We start from the raw sequence: 14,650 nt of genomic DNA, 5'->3' as shown, positions 1-14,650 counted from the left end.
TCTCCACACCAGCCATCCTGACGGTCTCTCTGAGCGATTGCCAAATGAACTAAATTATGGCAAAATATTGGGCTTGAGTCTGCCCAAAATTTGTCAGAATTTTTATAGCCAGCAGAGAGGAAAATTTTTGTTCCATCTTGGGAAAGACTATTTGACCACAGTTTCAGTAGACCTCCAACTCCAACAATGTCATTCTGCAAAAGTGCTGTAATTATTTTTCTCCACATCAATTCAGTGCAGTAATTTTGTGCTCCAAGATATTAATGGAGTAGCACCTTGAAGAATGTGTTTATCCTATCAGATGGAACAATTCTCCAGTCATTAAAGAATTTGCCACGGCTTGTTATGATTCTCAGTTTTGAATAAAGCATTTGAAAATGTGCGTACAGCAAGCTTACTTTATCTGTATGTCAATTGGTTTTGAACTGTGTGCTCCTCAAGTGTAGAATTTATTTTCTCTGCCATGCGTGATACACTTAGCCTGCAGTTGGTATGCTCTACACTGTTAGCAAAGGAATCAGCACTGTTCAACCTAAAGATACAACTTAGATACCTTCCAAATGACTGAATGGATGAAGGCTGAGTGAAGCACTAAGTCATATGGACCAGAAATTCCAAGGCTTAATTCCCAATCTGTGCTGAGTTTGCTAATCTCAGCTGCAGCAACCGTTAGGTGCGACAATTTTCCCCTGCTTGGTTCAGAGTTCTTGGGCCAGGGATGGGAAAAATTAGCCTGGTTTCCACTCCTCATTGCTATCCAGTAACTTCTGCTGGAAGGTGCAGATATATATATATGTAGGCGAGGACTGGATTGGATTTATAATGCTATTCACAGTCAAATAGCCTGACAGTATTGTCTCCGCTCATGTTGGAGGAATAGACTTTTGGGCAAGGTACCGCACAGATGCCCGTGTCACTGGATCTAAAGTGTCAGTGCTTTCAGGAAGGGAGGAAAAAAGCTGAGAAGGAATATAATTAATGGTTAAGTGGGAAAAAAAACTTACTTTTTCTTCGGAGTACTCCCTTTTTCCCTTTTAAAATAATTCCGTCAATTTTTAAAGAGCGCTATTGTTGCTACCACAAATACCCTGAAGTATAGTTTTCCCCATGCCAAACTACTTCATCGGAAACAGCACGGTCACTGGCAACCCTCTGGTGTGTCTCTGGCATCCAGCATTGCTAAGGGCCTGGGGTGAGGATGTAAATTTTAGATAGTCCGTTTTGACAGTGCAGTCATTTGTAGAGTGATTGAATTAACAAAACTGGCATTCAACATTTTGGGACACTTCAGAAAAAAAACCCTTCATGGCTGGGCGCTGACCATGTCATGACACTGCTCCAATTTGTCTCCCCACTCAGCCAGGGCAGATGTCCCAGCTGTGCGAAAAGGTGCAGCCCCCTACCTCAGATACTTAAAATGCTCCTGACCCTCCAGGAAATGGTTCAAAGTCAGGGCACAGGCAAGGGGCAGGCGTTCAGCCCCCAGGATGGCTCCCACTGAAATGCAGCCCTCTAGATGTTACATCAATTATATTATTCAGGAGAAAAAATGTCATGGGCGAGATCAGCCAGCACTTGATACAGATATCAGAGGAATGCAAAACAGCTTAAAATAAACAATCACAAAATCTAATTATGGGAAAGACGATTTGTGTGACAGAAGGGAGGACTTTAATACTGCTGCTAAGATGCCCTTTAACAATGTTTCTAGTTTGATTTCATTCATTTAATTGAGGATGCACACATATAAAAAGAGCTTTACTGTTAGAACTGAGAGTCTCCTGTCTTGCACTGGGAGGTGGGAGTACAGCAACGTTGCACACTATTGTTTCACTTCTGGTACCTGTTTTTTTTTATCAGCCCAGGCTGATGGGATGAAGGTCTCCTCTCTCTGCTGGCTGTAAGGATCCTATGTGAAATGAATCTGGACAGTCGCAACTCAATTCCTCGTGGGCATGAACCCACAGATCAAAACTGCTCCTAATTTGACACTAATTGGCAATCTTACTCAGAGAGGCTAATGTATGGGAAATGGAAATTTTGCACTGGAGCTGTAGGGAGTGCTCTCCTAAGGGTAGCATTAAGGCGCTTTATTGGAGCAGAGTAAAGGGAGCTTTACTGTGCAGCTGCTTGTTGCTGTGCCTGACCTGGGAGTTCTTTACGCTGACATTGGGTAACTGAAAAGGGAAAGTTTTCCATTCCCTCAGCATTAACATTTCTCGATGAGGACTAAAATTCATCAGAAAAAAATAATCTGCAGTGATTAAAACAGTTGTTCACATCAATGCACCAAGAGCAGACTATTGACAACATTCAGAAGCACTGACCTCCCTTCAGGAATGCCACTCAATGCAAGCTGCTGAGTGTCTCTGGGGACAGGAATCTCTGAGTCCCTGCAGGTAAAGCTTCTTGATCGTGATCAGCAAAGTGTTCTTGTCACATTTTCTCTTCTAAAAGCACTCAGTTATCACTGTTGCTAGAAATATAATGTTCCAGTACTTTAGTAAAGGAATGGAAACATTATGTTGGCAGTACTATATGAGCAGTACAAACACTGTTTAGTTTGCTTACCAGATTCGCCAAAGGAATACGAGTGTGAGGACTTCTCAGCCTGAAACGGTTTCATCACCAGAGGTAATGTCAGGGACTACATAACAAATAAAAGCTTCTTGTACCTGTTTTGTGTAGTCAACGTTTTTGTTCATCGCTTCATTTGTTGCTTTTTTAAACAAACCTAGCCTATGGGCTTATGTGGCCCAGTGGGTAGCACACTCTCCTCTGAATCAGGAGGTTGTGGGTTCAAGTCCCACTCCAGGAATTTGAGCCTATAAATCTAGGCTGACACTCCAGTGCAGTGTTGAGGGATTGCTGTGCTGTCAGAGGTGCCGTCTTTCGGATGAGATGTTAAACTGAGGCCTCGTCTGCTTTCTCTTAGGTGGACATAAAAGATCCCATGGCACTTTTTGGAAGAAGAGCAGGGGAGTTATCCCCGGTGTCCTGGCCAATATTTATCCCTCAATCAACATAACAAAAGCAGATTATTGGTCATTATCACATTGCTGTTTGTGGGACAAGTTGGCTGCTGCATTTCCCACATTATAACAGTGACTACATTCCAAAAGCACTTCATTGGCTGTAAAGTGCTTTGCGATGCCTGGTTGTCGTGAAAGGCGCTATATAAATGCAAGTCTTTCTTTTTTTTAAATCTAAAACGTGTTCAAAATACCAGATGCATTTCTCGGAAAGATAACTGTATGCATGACTTTTGCACATAGTTTGGGAAGATGGGAAAACCAGATCAATGGAGACAACTACCTACCTTCATCTAACATTTCAACATCTTCCAGATCTGGAAGAGAAAGTTGTGGTTACTTCTCTCCAATTTGGTAAAGTAGCAACATACCGAGAGCAACTGCAGCGGAAGGCATTTATCAAGTTTATGCCGGCTTCCTTCCTGTAACTCCCCCTTGCCTTCTCATTCAGCCAAGTAGTGATATAAAAACTAACCAGTAACTAATCTGTGTACCAGTCAAATTCTTAACTCGTGTTTATTACAATGAAAGAAGAGGCTAGCTATAAGGAAGTGCTTTAGAACTAAGCAGTAAATGGATTGGACCCAAATTGGTTGAATTAATTTGATCCTCGTTGTAACATTGTAACAGTTATTTTAGTATTTCAAAAAGGTGTGTGCTAGAGTAAATGTTGCATCGTATAGCATAGATTGGAAGATTAAAGAGCTGGAAACAAAAGCCCAATAGCCCTATTCCAGTGGTTAATGTTACAGCTGCGTGACTTTTATAAATGAGATTGAGAGGTAGTTTACTTGATTCTGGCCTTGAGTTTGTTTGGCAACTACAGGTTTTCCCAACTCAGATAGTTGTACAAGCAGCTAATAATCTGTGTGAGTAGAACAGTTGTTTGTTCCTTTATGGGAACAAGTGATACATATGTACAATATATGAATGAAGAGGTGACTGTAATGAATGTCTATATTCAACCGGACAAAAATGCATCTGGGGTCCAATATCTACAGAATTTTTGCAGGTAAGTAGGACAGCTATTTTGCATTGTTATTTCAGGAAATTAGAATACTTGGGGTGACTGTTCGCAATTGAATTTACTTTGAAACATAGTCGGTGTTTTTTCATTCATTGCCATTGTACTTTGTGTCAGACCAGAATGAAAAAGGCATTGCCATCAGATTTCCAGCTTCCTCGCTCATTCAGTGCCAGTAAATAGGAACTACCTTTAGTTTAAAGACAGACAAGCAGATTGTACCAGAAGTCTAAAAGTATCTTAGTAGAGATGCTGTTGCTTACCTGAAGACATCGCCCATTAGCTACTCAAGATGGCCTGGGCCGCTTTTAGAGTTCACTTTTCTGTTTTCTCATGAGAATATAGGAAAAGGAAAACTACCAATCCAGGTTACTGTACTGTTCCAAGACCTACTCAAATCAGACTATTTTGATCTCTCCTTGCCCTGATGCTTAGACAGTGTCAGTATCTCAAGATATATATCTTAACGTGTTTATACTGTTGGAACACCTGGGATTGAACTTCCATAATGATGACAGCATTGACTAGGAGAGAATGTCCTTTTAAACTCCATGGTCAGGGAAGGGAAATCAGTCCAGTAATCTTCCCCCATAACCTCGTGGCATTGACCAAAGGCAGATTTAGTTGATGCCACTTTCTGGGGTGGGCAGAGGAGAGTTGGTGCCAAAATTAAAGCATTATCAAACGCCTTCAACTTATGAAGGCTCACATATCTTTGCAGAACAAAGTTTCAGAAAATGTCTTAAACCTTGACCCCTGTGCAATTATATTATGCCTGAGCTTGTCAGCGACAATTGTTATAGATGCTGTTTTTGTATAATTATTAAAATGAAAGAAATGCACTGCACTGTTAAATATTAGAGATGAAATGCAGGCATTTTGAACTGTATGATGTTTCACATGGATAAAATGGGCATTGATAATCACACATCATGGAAAGGTAGTTAAAGTGGCTTCTTAGTGTAAAATTATTTAATTGCTGTGACCTTGTGCTTGCTGGTAGTGGTACTTAGTGTCAGTCACTGATTGCAGTGCGGGCGGGCACAGCAGGAGGGGCGAAGGAGCGGCAAGAGTCTGTAGATGGAAGTGAGTTTGGGGCCCAGAAGAGGCGAGGGCCCAGGGGCAACACGGGCCAGCCCACACTGCGATATGTGTGCGCGCTAGGTCCATGCAGCAGAGCTGGTCTCCAGTCATCTTGGGTAATCCTTGCCACTGGACCAAGACCTAGCTCTGTCAAACCTGCAACGGCCACCACACGTTAAAAAAATCCACACACAGGCATCTTCCACCCTTCACGATGTAGTTCGTGATCTGGAGTATTAGATCCTTCATTGAAATACCTGTGAACTCATCCCTTTTTGGCGTGGAAGCAAGTCATCCTCACTTAGAGGGACTGCCTATGATGATGCTGAAACTTAAAACAATTAAACGTTTTAAAAAATATATACTCCTTGGTTAAAATAAAAGAATCTTGGTGAAACCAGTCAGCAACTTAAAAATCTTATCCTGCAAACTTAATATTCTGGTTAGAATTGATAAGTATATTGCAGTGAGCCACAGATGCTGGAGTCATCACATACATGTTCTGTCTACTGTCTGCAACTACAGTAGTGGATAATGCAGTACTTTAATTTTACTAATAAATATTCAATTATTTTATATGGGGGCTACTAGTTCTTTACTTTTTTTAAATTTTCACATTTAAATAGCACACAAAGGAATGAATCAAGTCTGTTGTCTCTTTGCTTCAAATAGAAAATAAACAATAGATACAGAAAAATACTCAGTTCATCTAAATTATGGAAAAATGTTAATGACCCCAACACAGTAAATTGTGTAGATGGGAACAACAAATTGCAAAGGGCCTGGGACATACTAAGTGAGTGGACGGAAGTCACAGATAGAGTTCACTGTGGGGATGTGTGAGGTCATCCACTTTGGATCTGAGAAAGACAAATCAGAATATCTTCTTAATGATAAGATACTAGGAGCTGTGGAGCAACAAAGGGATTCAGGTGTCCATGTACATCACTAAAATCTAGTGCATGGGTACAAAAAATAATCAAAAAGGCTAATGGAATGTTGGCCTTCATCTCAAGCGGGCTGGAATACAAAGGACAACCGTACAGAGCCTTAGTCCGACCCCATCTGGGGTACTGCATTCAGTGTTGGGCACCGAACCTCAGGAAAAATGTATTGGTCTTCGATTCACCAGAATGATACCAGGGCTTAAAGGGTTAAATTATGAAGACAAATTGCGTAAAATTTACCTTGTACTCCCTTGAGTTTAAGAATATAAGAAATAGGAGCAGGAGTAGGCCATTCGGCCCCTCAATCCTGCTCTACCATTCATTAAAATCATGGCTGATCTTCTACTTCAACTTCACTTTCCTGCACTATCTCCATATCCCTTGATTCCCTTAATATCCAAAAATCTTATTGATCTCTGTCTTAAATATACTCAATGACTGGGCTTCCACAGCCCTCTGGGGTAGAGAATTCCAAAGATTCACCACCCTCCAAGCGAATACATTTCTCCTCATCTGAGTCCTAAATGGCCGACCCCTTATTCTGAGACTGTGACCTCTGATTCTAAACACTCCAGTAAGGAGAAACGTCCTCCCTTCATCTACCCTGTCAAGCCCTGTAAGAATTTTGTATGTTTCAATGACATCACCTCTCTTGTAAACTCTAGAGAATATAGACCTAGTTTACTCAATCTCTCCTCGTAGTACAATCCTCCCATCCCAGGAATTGGTCTGGTGAACCTTCGTTGCACTCCCTCTATGACAAGTATATCCTTCCTTAGGTAAAGAGACCAAAACTGTACACAATACTCCAGGTGTGGTCTCACCAAGGCCCTATATAATTGCAGTAAGATCTCCTGGGCTGGATATTTGGATCATCTCCACTCCATTTTTTCACCCTGGAGTGGCGCCAATGGCGGTGGTGAGGTGTTTTGGCTGGGCGGACAGCCTCCAGCGCCCCGCACCGATCCTCACGTCCGGTATAGCGGCAGCACTGAGCATCACCGCCCGGAAGAGCTGCGCTCAGTGTGCAACGCCCCTGGTTGCGATACTGGTGCGAGTTTTGATTCTTGATCAACCTGTACGATGCAAAGCCTCGCAGAAAACGCCTGGGAAATCAGGTGGTCCAACGATCCCGACTGCGAAGAGATAAACAATGGACAGCTAAGATAAGTGTGATTGTTTTTTCTTTTAATTTTTTTGCAATTTGTTTTGTGGTGGCGTGGGCAATGTTTTGGGAATGTTTTTGTGGTATTTTTTTTAAGTCCCCCTGCACCCCCGTACCCAGGCGTCTCTTGGAGCGCTCCCGGCCCGGCTCTTTAGCTCAGGCGTTTCCCATCCTAACACTAAGAGAGGTGTACGACACCTCCCTTGGCGCTGCGCCCCTGACTCGGCCCATCTGCCCAAACTTATCAAATTATTCCCGGGCACTAACTTTCCCGCCCCACCGCCATTATCACCCCAAAAACATCAAAGCCAAAAATCCAACCCAACTTACACTTGTACTCAAATCCTCTTGTAATAAATCTCTCACAATTTAGAAAAATACTCTGCTTTTCTAATTTTCCTACCAAAGTGGATAACTTCACATTTCTCCACATTGTATTGTATTTTCCATGTTCTTGTCCACTCTCTTAACCCATCTATATCCCCTCGAAGCCTCTTTGCATCCTCTTCACAACTCAGATTCCCACCTAGCTTTGTATCATCAGCAAACTTGGATATATTACATTTGGTCCCCTCATCCAAATCATTGATATAGATTGTGAATAGCTGGGGCCCAAGCACCGATCCTTGCGATATCCCACTAGGTACAGCGTGCCAACCAGAAATTGACCCATTTATTCCTACTCTCTGTATCCTGTCCGTTAACCAATCCTCAATCTATGTTGATATATTATCCTCAATCCCATGAGCCCTAATTTTGTTTAATAACCTCTTGTATGGCACTTTATTGAATGCCTTTTGAAAATCCAAATACACCACATCCACTGGTTCCCCCTTAATCTATTCTGCTAGTTACAACTAACAGATTTGTCAAACACCATTTCCTTTTCATAAATCCATGTTGACTCTGCCCAATCCTGTTACAACGTCCTTAATAATAGATTCTAGTATTTTTGCTATTACTGATGTCAGGCTAACTGGTCTGTAGTTCCCAGTTTTCTCTCCCTCCTTTCCTAAGTAGCAGGTTAATTTTGCTTCCTTCCAATCTGTGGGAACCATTCTAGAATCTATGGGATTTTGGAAGCTGACCACCAATGCATCCACTTCTATAGCCACCTCTTTCAAAACCCTAGGATGTAGGCCATCAGGTCCAAGGGATCTGTCGGCTTTCAGTCCCATTAATTTCTCGAGTACACTTTTTTTTAACTAATACTAATTTCTTTCAGTTCCTCATTCCCGCTAGACCCTTAGTTCTCTACTATTACCGGGAGGTCTTTTGAGTCTTCCATGAAGACAGACTCAAAGGGGCCGAAATTGCCCTCTGCCCCAAAGCTCGCAGCCGCCCTCCCCTTTTGTGGCTACCAGGGAGGGCTTTGGCTGGGCCAGGCTGGATGCTGGGCTGCCTGTTGGCGGCCCAGCCAAATCCGTGGTCATAAGAACATAAATAGGAGCAGGAGTTGCCTGCTCCGCCATTTAATACGATCATGGCTGATCCGATCATGGACTTCCCTGCCCACTCCCCATAACCCCTTATTCCCTTATCGGTTAAGAAACTGTCTATCTCTGTCTTAAATTTATTCAATGACCCAGCTTCCGCAGCTCCCTGGGGCAGCTAATTCCACAGATTTACAACCCTCTGAGAGAAGAAATTTCTCCTCATCTCAGTTTTAAGGGTGGCCCCTTATTCTAAAATTATGCCCCTAGTTCTAGTCTCCCCCATCAGTGGAAACATCTTCTCTGTATCCACCTTGTCAAGCCCCTTCATAATCTTAGATGTTTCGATAAGATCACCTCTCATTCTTCTGAATTCCAATGAGTAGAGGCCCAACCTACTCAACCTTTCCTCATAAGTCAGCTCCTTATCTCCGGAATCAACCTTGTGAACCTTCTCTGAACTGCCTCCAAAGCAACTATATCCTTTCATAAATATGGGAACCAAAACTACACACAGTATTCCAGGTGTGCCTCACCAATACCCTGTATAACTGTAGCAAGGCTTCCCTGCTTTTATACTCCATTTGCCTTCCTGATGACTTGCTGTACCTGCATACTCACCTTTTGTGTTTCATGCACAAGTACCCCCAGGCCCCGCTGTACTGCAGCACTTTATAATTTTTCTCCATTTAAATAATACATTTTTGATTCTTTGATTCTTTCTGCCAAAGTGCATAACCTCACACTTTCCAACATTATATTCCATCTGCCAAATTGTTGCCCACTCACTTAGACTGTCTATGTCCTTAGAAGATTTTTTGTGTCCTCCTCACATATTGCGTTTCCTCCCATCTTTGTATCGTCAGCAAACTTGGCTACGTTACACTCGGTCCTTTCTTCCAAGTCATTAATATAGATTGTAAATAGTTGAGATCTCAGCACTGATCCCTGCGGCACCCCACTAGTTACTGATTGCCAACCTGAGAATGAACCATTTATCCCGACTCTCTGTTTTCTGTTAGTGAGCCAATCCTCTATCCATGCTAATATATTACCCCCAGCCCTGTGAAATGTTATCTTGTGCAGTAACCTTTTATGTGGCATGTTATCAAATGCCTTCTGGAAGTCCAAATACACCACATCCACTGGTTGCCCTTCATCCTCCCTGTTCGTTACATCCTCAAAGAATTCCAGCAAATTTGTCAAACATGACTTTCCTTTCATAGATCCATGCTGAACTCTGCCTAACTGAATTATGTTTTTCCAAATGTCCTGCTACTGCTTCTTTAATAATGGACTCCAACATTTTCCCAACCGCAGGTGTTAGGCTAACTGGTCTATAGTTTCCTGCTTTTTGTCTGCCTCCTTTTTTAAATAGGGGTGTTACATTTGAGTTTTCCAATCTGCTGGGACCTCCCCAGAATCCAGGAATTTTGGTAAATTACAACCAATGCATCCACTATCCCTGCCGCTACTTCTCTTAAGAGCCTAGGATGCAAGCCATCAGGTCCAGGGGATTTATCTGCCTTTAGTCTCATTATCTTACTGAGTACCACCTCCTTAGTAATTGTGATTGTGTTAAGTTGCTCCCCCCCTATAGCCCTTTGACTATCCACTGTTGGGATATTTTTAGTGTCCTCTATCATAAAGACTGATACAAAATATTTGTTCAGAGTTTCTGCCATCTCCATGTTCCCCATTACTTTAATTCCCTGGTCTTGTCCTCTAAGGGACCAACATTTAATTTTACAGAGAGTCAGGATAAATGGTTCATTCTCTGATTGGCAACCAGCAACTAGTGGGGCGTCACAGGGATCGGTGATGGGACCCCAACTATTTACAATCTGTATTAACGACTTGGAAGAAGGGACCAAGTGTAATGTTTGCTGACGATACAAAGATGGGAGGAAACGCAATGTGTGAGGAGGACTCAAAAAATCTGCAAAAGGACATAGACAGGCTAAGTGAGTGGGCAAAAATTTGGCAGATGGAGTATAATGTTGGAAAATGTGAGGTTATGCACCTTGGCAGAAAAAATCAAAGAGCAAGTTATTATTTAAATGGAGAAAGTTTGCAAAGTGCCGCAGCACAGCGGGACTTGAGTGTACTTGTGCATGAAACACAAAAGGATAGTATGCAGGTACAGCAAGTGATCAGGAAGGCCAATGGTATCTTGGCCTTTTTTGCAAAGGGAATGGAGTATAAAAGCAGGGAGGTCTTGCTACAGCTATATAAGGTATTGGTGAGGCCACACCTGGAATACTGCGTGCAGTTTTGCTTTCCATATTTACGAAAGGATATACTTGCTTTGGAGGCAGTTCAGAGAAGGTTCAGTAGATTGATTCCGGGGATGAGGGGGTTGACTTATGAGGAAAGGTTGAGTAGGTTGGGCCTCTACTCATTGGAATTCAGAAGAATGAGAGATGATCTTATTGAAACATATAAGACTATGAGGGTGCTTGACAAGGTGGATGCAGAGAGGATATTTCCACTGATAGGGGAGACTAGAACTAGAGGGCATGATCTTAGAATAAGGGGTCGCCCATTTAAAACAGATGAGGAGACATTTCTTCTCTCGGAGAGTTGTAAATCTGTGGAATTCGCTGCCTCAGAGAGCTGTGGAAACTGGGACAATTAAAAAATTTAAGACGGAAATAGACAGTTTCTTAAACGATAAGGGGATAAGGGGTTATGGGGAGCGGGCAGAGAAGTGGAGCTGAGTCCATGATCAGATCAGCCATGATCTTATTGAATGGCGGAGCAGGCTCGAGGGGCTGTATGGCCTATTCCTGTTCCTATTTCTTATGTTCTTATGGAGATCACTTTCAAATGTAATATAACATTCTATCATGTTATGGCCACTCTTCCCTAAAGGCCCCTTTACTACAAGGTAATTAATTAAGCCTTTTTCATTGCACAATACTAGATCTAAAATAGCCTGTTCCCTAAGGTATATACAGATAAGCTATTTCAACAGCAACAACTTGCTATTAATATAGTAAAATGTCCATGGCACTTCACAGGAGCGTTAAAAAAAACAAAATTTGACACCAAACCACATAAAATATTAGGACAGGTGACCAAAAGCTTGGTCAAAGAGGTAGGTTTTGAGGAGCATCTTAAATGAGGAGATATATGTAGAGCGGTGAGTTTTAGGGAATTCCAGCGCTTGGGGCCTAGGCAGCTGAAGGCGTGACCGCCAATGGTGGAGTGATTAAAATTGGGGATGCGCAAGAGGCCAGAATTGTAGGAGCGCAGAGATCTCAAAGGGTTCATAGAATCATAGAAATTTACAACACAGAAAGAGTCCATTTTGGCCCATTGTGTCCACGCTGGCCGACCAAGAGCTATCCAGTCTAATCCCACTTTCCAGCTCTTGGTTTGTAGCCCTGTAGATTACGGCACTTTTAAGTGCACATCCAAGTATCTTTTAAATGTGGTTAGCATTCCTGCCTCTACCACCCTTTCACGCAGTGAGTTCCAGATCCCCATCACCCTCTGGGTGAAAAAATTTCCCCTCATATCTCTTCTAAACCTCCCCCCAATTACTTAAAATCTATGCCCCCTGTTTGTTGACCCCTCTGCCAAGGGAAACTGCTCCTTTTTATCCACTCTATCCAGATCTCTCATAATTTTATACACCTCAATCAGGTCTTCACTTAGCCTCCTCTGCTCCAAAGAAAACAGACCCAGCATCTCCAATCTTTCCTCATAGCCAAAATTCTTCAGTCTGGACAACATTTTTGTAAATCTCCTCTGCACCCTTTCCAGTGCAATCACATCTTTCTTGTAATGTGGTGACCAGAACTGCACACAGTACTCCAGCTGCGGCCTAACCAATGTTTTATATAGTTCAAGCATAACCTCCTTGCTCTTGTATTCCATGCCTCAACTAATAAAGGTAAGTATTCCATATGCCTTCTTAACCACCTTATCTACCTGGCCTGCTGCCTTCAGGGATCTGTGGGCCTTCCCTCCAAGGTCTCTTTGTTCCTCTACACTTTTCAGTGTCGTACCATTTAATGAGTAGGCAATTTTCCGGTTAATTTTTTTTGTGCATGGCCCAGTCAAAACACCGTGCAGGCGCGGTCTTTCTCACTGAAAAGCTGCGAGGCGGCTGCGTGATTGGTGCAGAGAACATTTGTTACAGGGCTGGAGAAGGTTAGAGATAGGAAGGGGTGAGGCTGTGGAGGAATTTGAAGACAAGGATGAGAATTTTTAAATGGAGGCGTTGCCAGACCAGGGAGCCAATGGAGCGAGCAATATGGGTGGTTCAACAGGACTTGGTGCAAGTTAGGATATGGGCAGTTTTTTCAATGAGATCAAGTTTATGTAGGGTAGAAGATGGGAGGCCAGCCAGGAGAATATTGGAACAGTCAAGTCTAGAGGTAATAAAGGCGTAGATGAGGGTGTCAGCAGCAGATGAGCTGAGGCAGGGACGAAGTTGGGCGATATTACAGAGGAGCAAGTCGGTGGTTTGGTGATGGAGTACATATGGGGTCGGAAGCTCATCTCGGAGTCATATACAACACCAAAATTGTTCAAGGCAGATGCCAGGGAGAGAGATTGAGCTAGTGGGTAGGGAATGTCTTTTGTGGCGAGGACCAAAGACACCACGTCTGCGATCTCGGCCCAAATCTTGCGATACACACGTGGTGGAGGTTTCCATGAGCACCCCGGGTTAATAGGCCCCACCGGGACTGCACCTCAGCGACAAGGGCCTTATTCGCTTCATCGGAGAAAGATTTGGCCCTCTTCCTCCCCCACCCCAATCCCCCCTCCACATCATGCTCAGATTCGGACATCTCTTTGGATCTTCCTTTTCCGGTAAAAATATATCTTTCTTTTCCTATATCTTTATTTTCTGGTAATAATCTGTATAAATCTCTTTTCTCTGATCTGTATAAATCTCTTTTCTCACTCTTTTCTCTCTCCTCTCTTTCACTGCCTTCCTCCTCTCTCGGTATCCTCTCTCTCTCTCTGCCCCTCCCTTTGCCTTCTGCGCTTGTGTGGATGACCCCTGACCTCTCGAAACGTGGGAAAACCTGTCACCCAAAAAAAAAATCGCATGCGCAGAAGACCGTTGCTAGGGAAGCTTTTGCCTTCCGTATCGCTGGCCATTCGCTGGGCCCACGTTACATCGCTGACCTTTTGCATCGCTCATTTCACATCACTGGCCTAGCGCCAAGTGGAAAATCGTGATCCAAAAAATGGGCGATGTTCCAGCGATCGGTAAAGCTGACATGTCGACCATCGCTGGAACATTGCCCATTTTTTGGGTGATAGCCAGCAAAGTGGAAAGTCTAGCCCAATGGCTTCGGTCTTACCAATTTCTTTTCCTCTGTGGCAATCTAGAACAAGTGGGCACAAACTTAAAATCAGAGCTAGTACATTTTGGAGTGAAATCAGGAAGCACTTTTTCCACACAAGGGGTAGTGGAAATCTAGAACTCTCTTCCCCACCTCCCTCCCCTCTACAAAAAGGTTGTGGATGCTAGCTTAATTGGAGCTTTCAAGACAGAGATTGATTTTTGTTGGTAAGGATATGGATCAAAAGCAGGTAAATAAAGTTGACGTACAAATCATCCATGATGTAATTTAGTCGTCGAATAGGGTCGAGGGACTGTTCCTATGTTTCTAGCTGTACAATGCCGAATTAATTATGCAATTTTCCTGATTAGTGGACTAAACAAGGAACATAAGAATGCATAGGACCAGAAAAGACCATTGTTGGTCCTTTTGACTGGTCCCAGTGAATCCCATTTTGTATCCTATATTTTCAGCAGGCACTAGACAGATCCCATGTGCCATAGGCATATTACCCCATCCCTGATAGGACCCAGTTTGAATAAATTGTGAAATTTGAGCTGCTTTTATATTTTGATTGCAGCTCTGAGGTACTTTGGGACATTTTTCGATATTAATAGTGGCACTGTACAAATGCAAGTTATTTGTTTCTATATAGTA

General features: G+C 42.9%; 1 protein-coding gene across 3 annotated transcripts in view; it reads left to right on the top strand.

Moving 5' to 3' along the window:
* The window catches only part of dmrt1 (doublesex and mab-3 related transcription factor 1), a 184,698-nt gene that overhangs the window by 123,398 nt on the left and 46,650 nt on the right, over window positions 1–14,650 (top strand). Inside the window, exon 6 of one of the 3 annotated variants that reach the window (XM_070881385.1) lies at window positions 2,575–2,634. The exons of 1 other annotated variant lie outside the window; for it this stretch is intronic. In XM_070881385.1, coding sequence (XP_070737486.1) covers window positions 2,575–2,615 — 41 coding nt within the window. In that variant the 3' untranslated portion in view covers window positions 2,616–2,634. Of the gene's footprint in view, window positions 1–2,562; window positions 2,635–14,650 lie in introns of all 3 variants that reach the window. One more of the 3 variants, XM_070881376.1, reaches the window with a different exon arrangement.

The sequence above is a fragment of the Pristiophorus japonicus genome, chromosome 1 (genome assembly GCF_044704955.1).
Source record: "Pristiophorus japonicus isolate sPriJap1 chromosome 1, sPriJap1.hap1, whole genome shotgun sequence".
Taxonomy (NCBI): domain Eukaryota; kingdom Metazoa; phylum Chordata; class Chondrichthyes; family Pristiophoridae; genus Pristiophorus; species Pristiophorus japonicus.
Note: the sequence above shows the minus strand (reverse complement) of the source record. Positions and strands in the feature narration are given on the sequence as shown.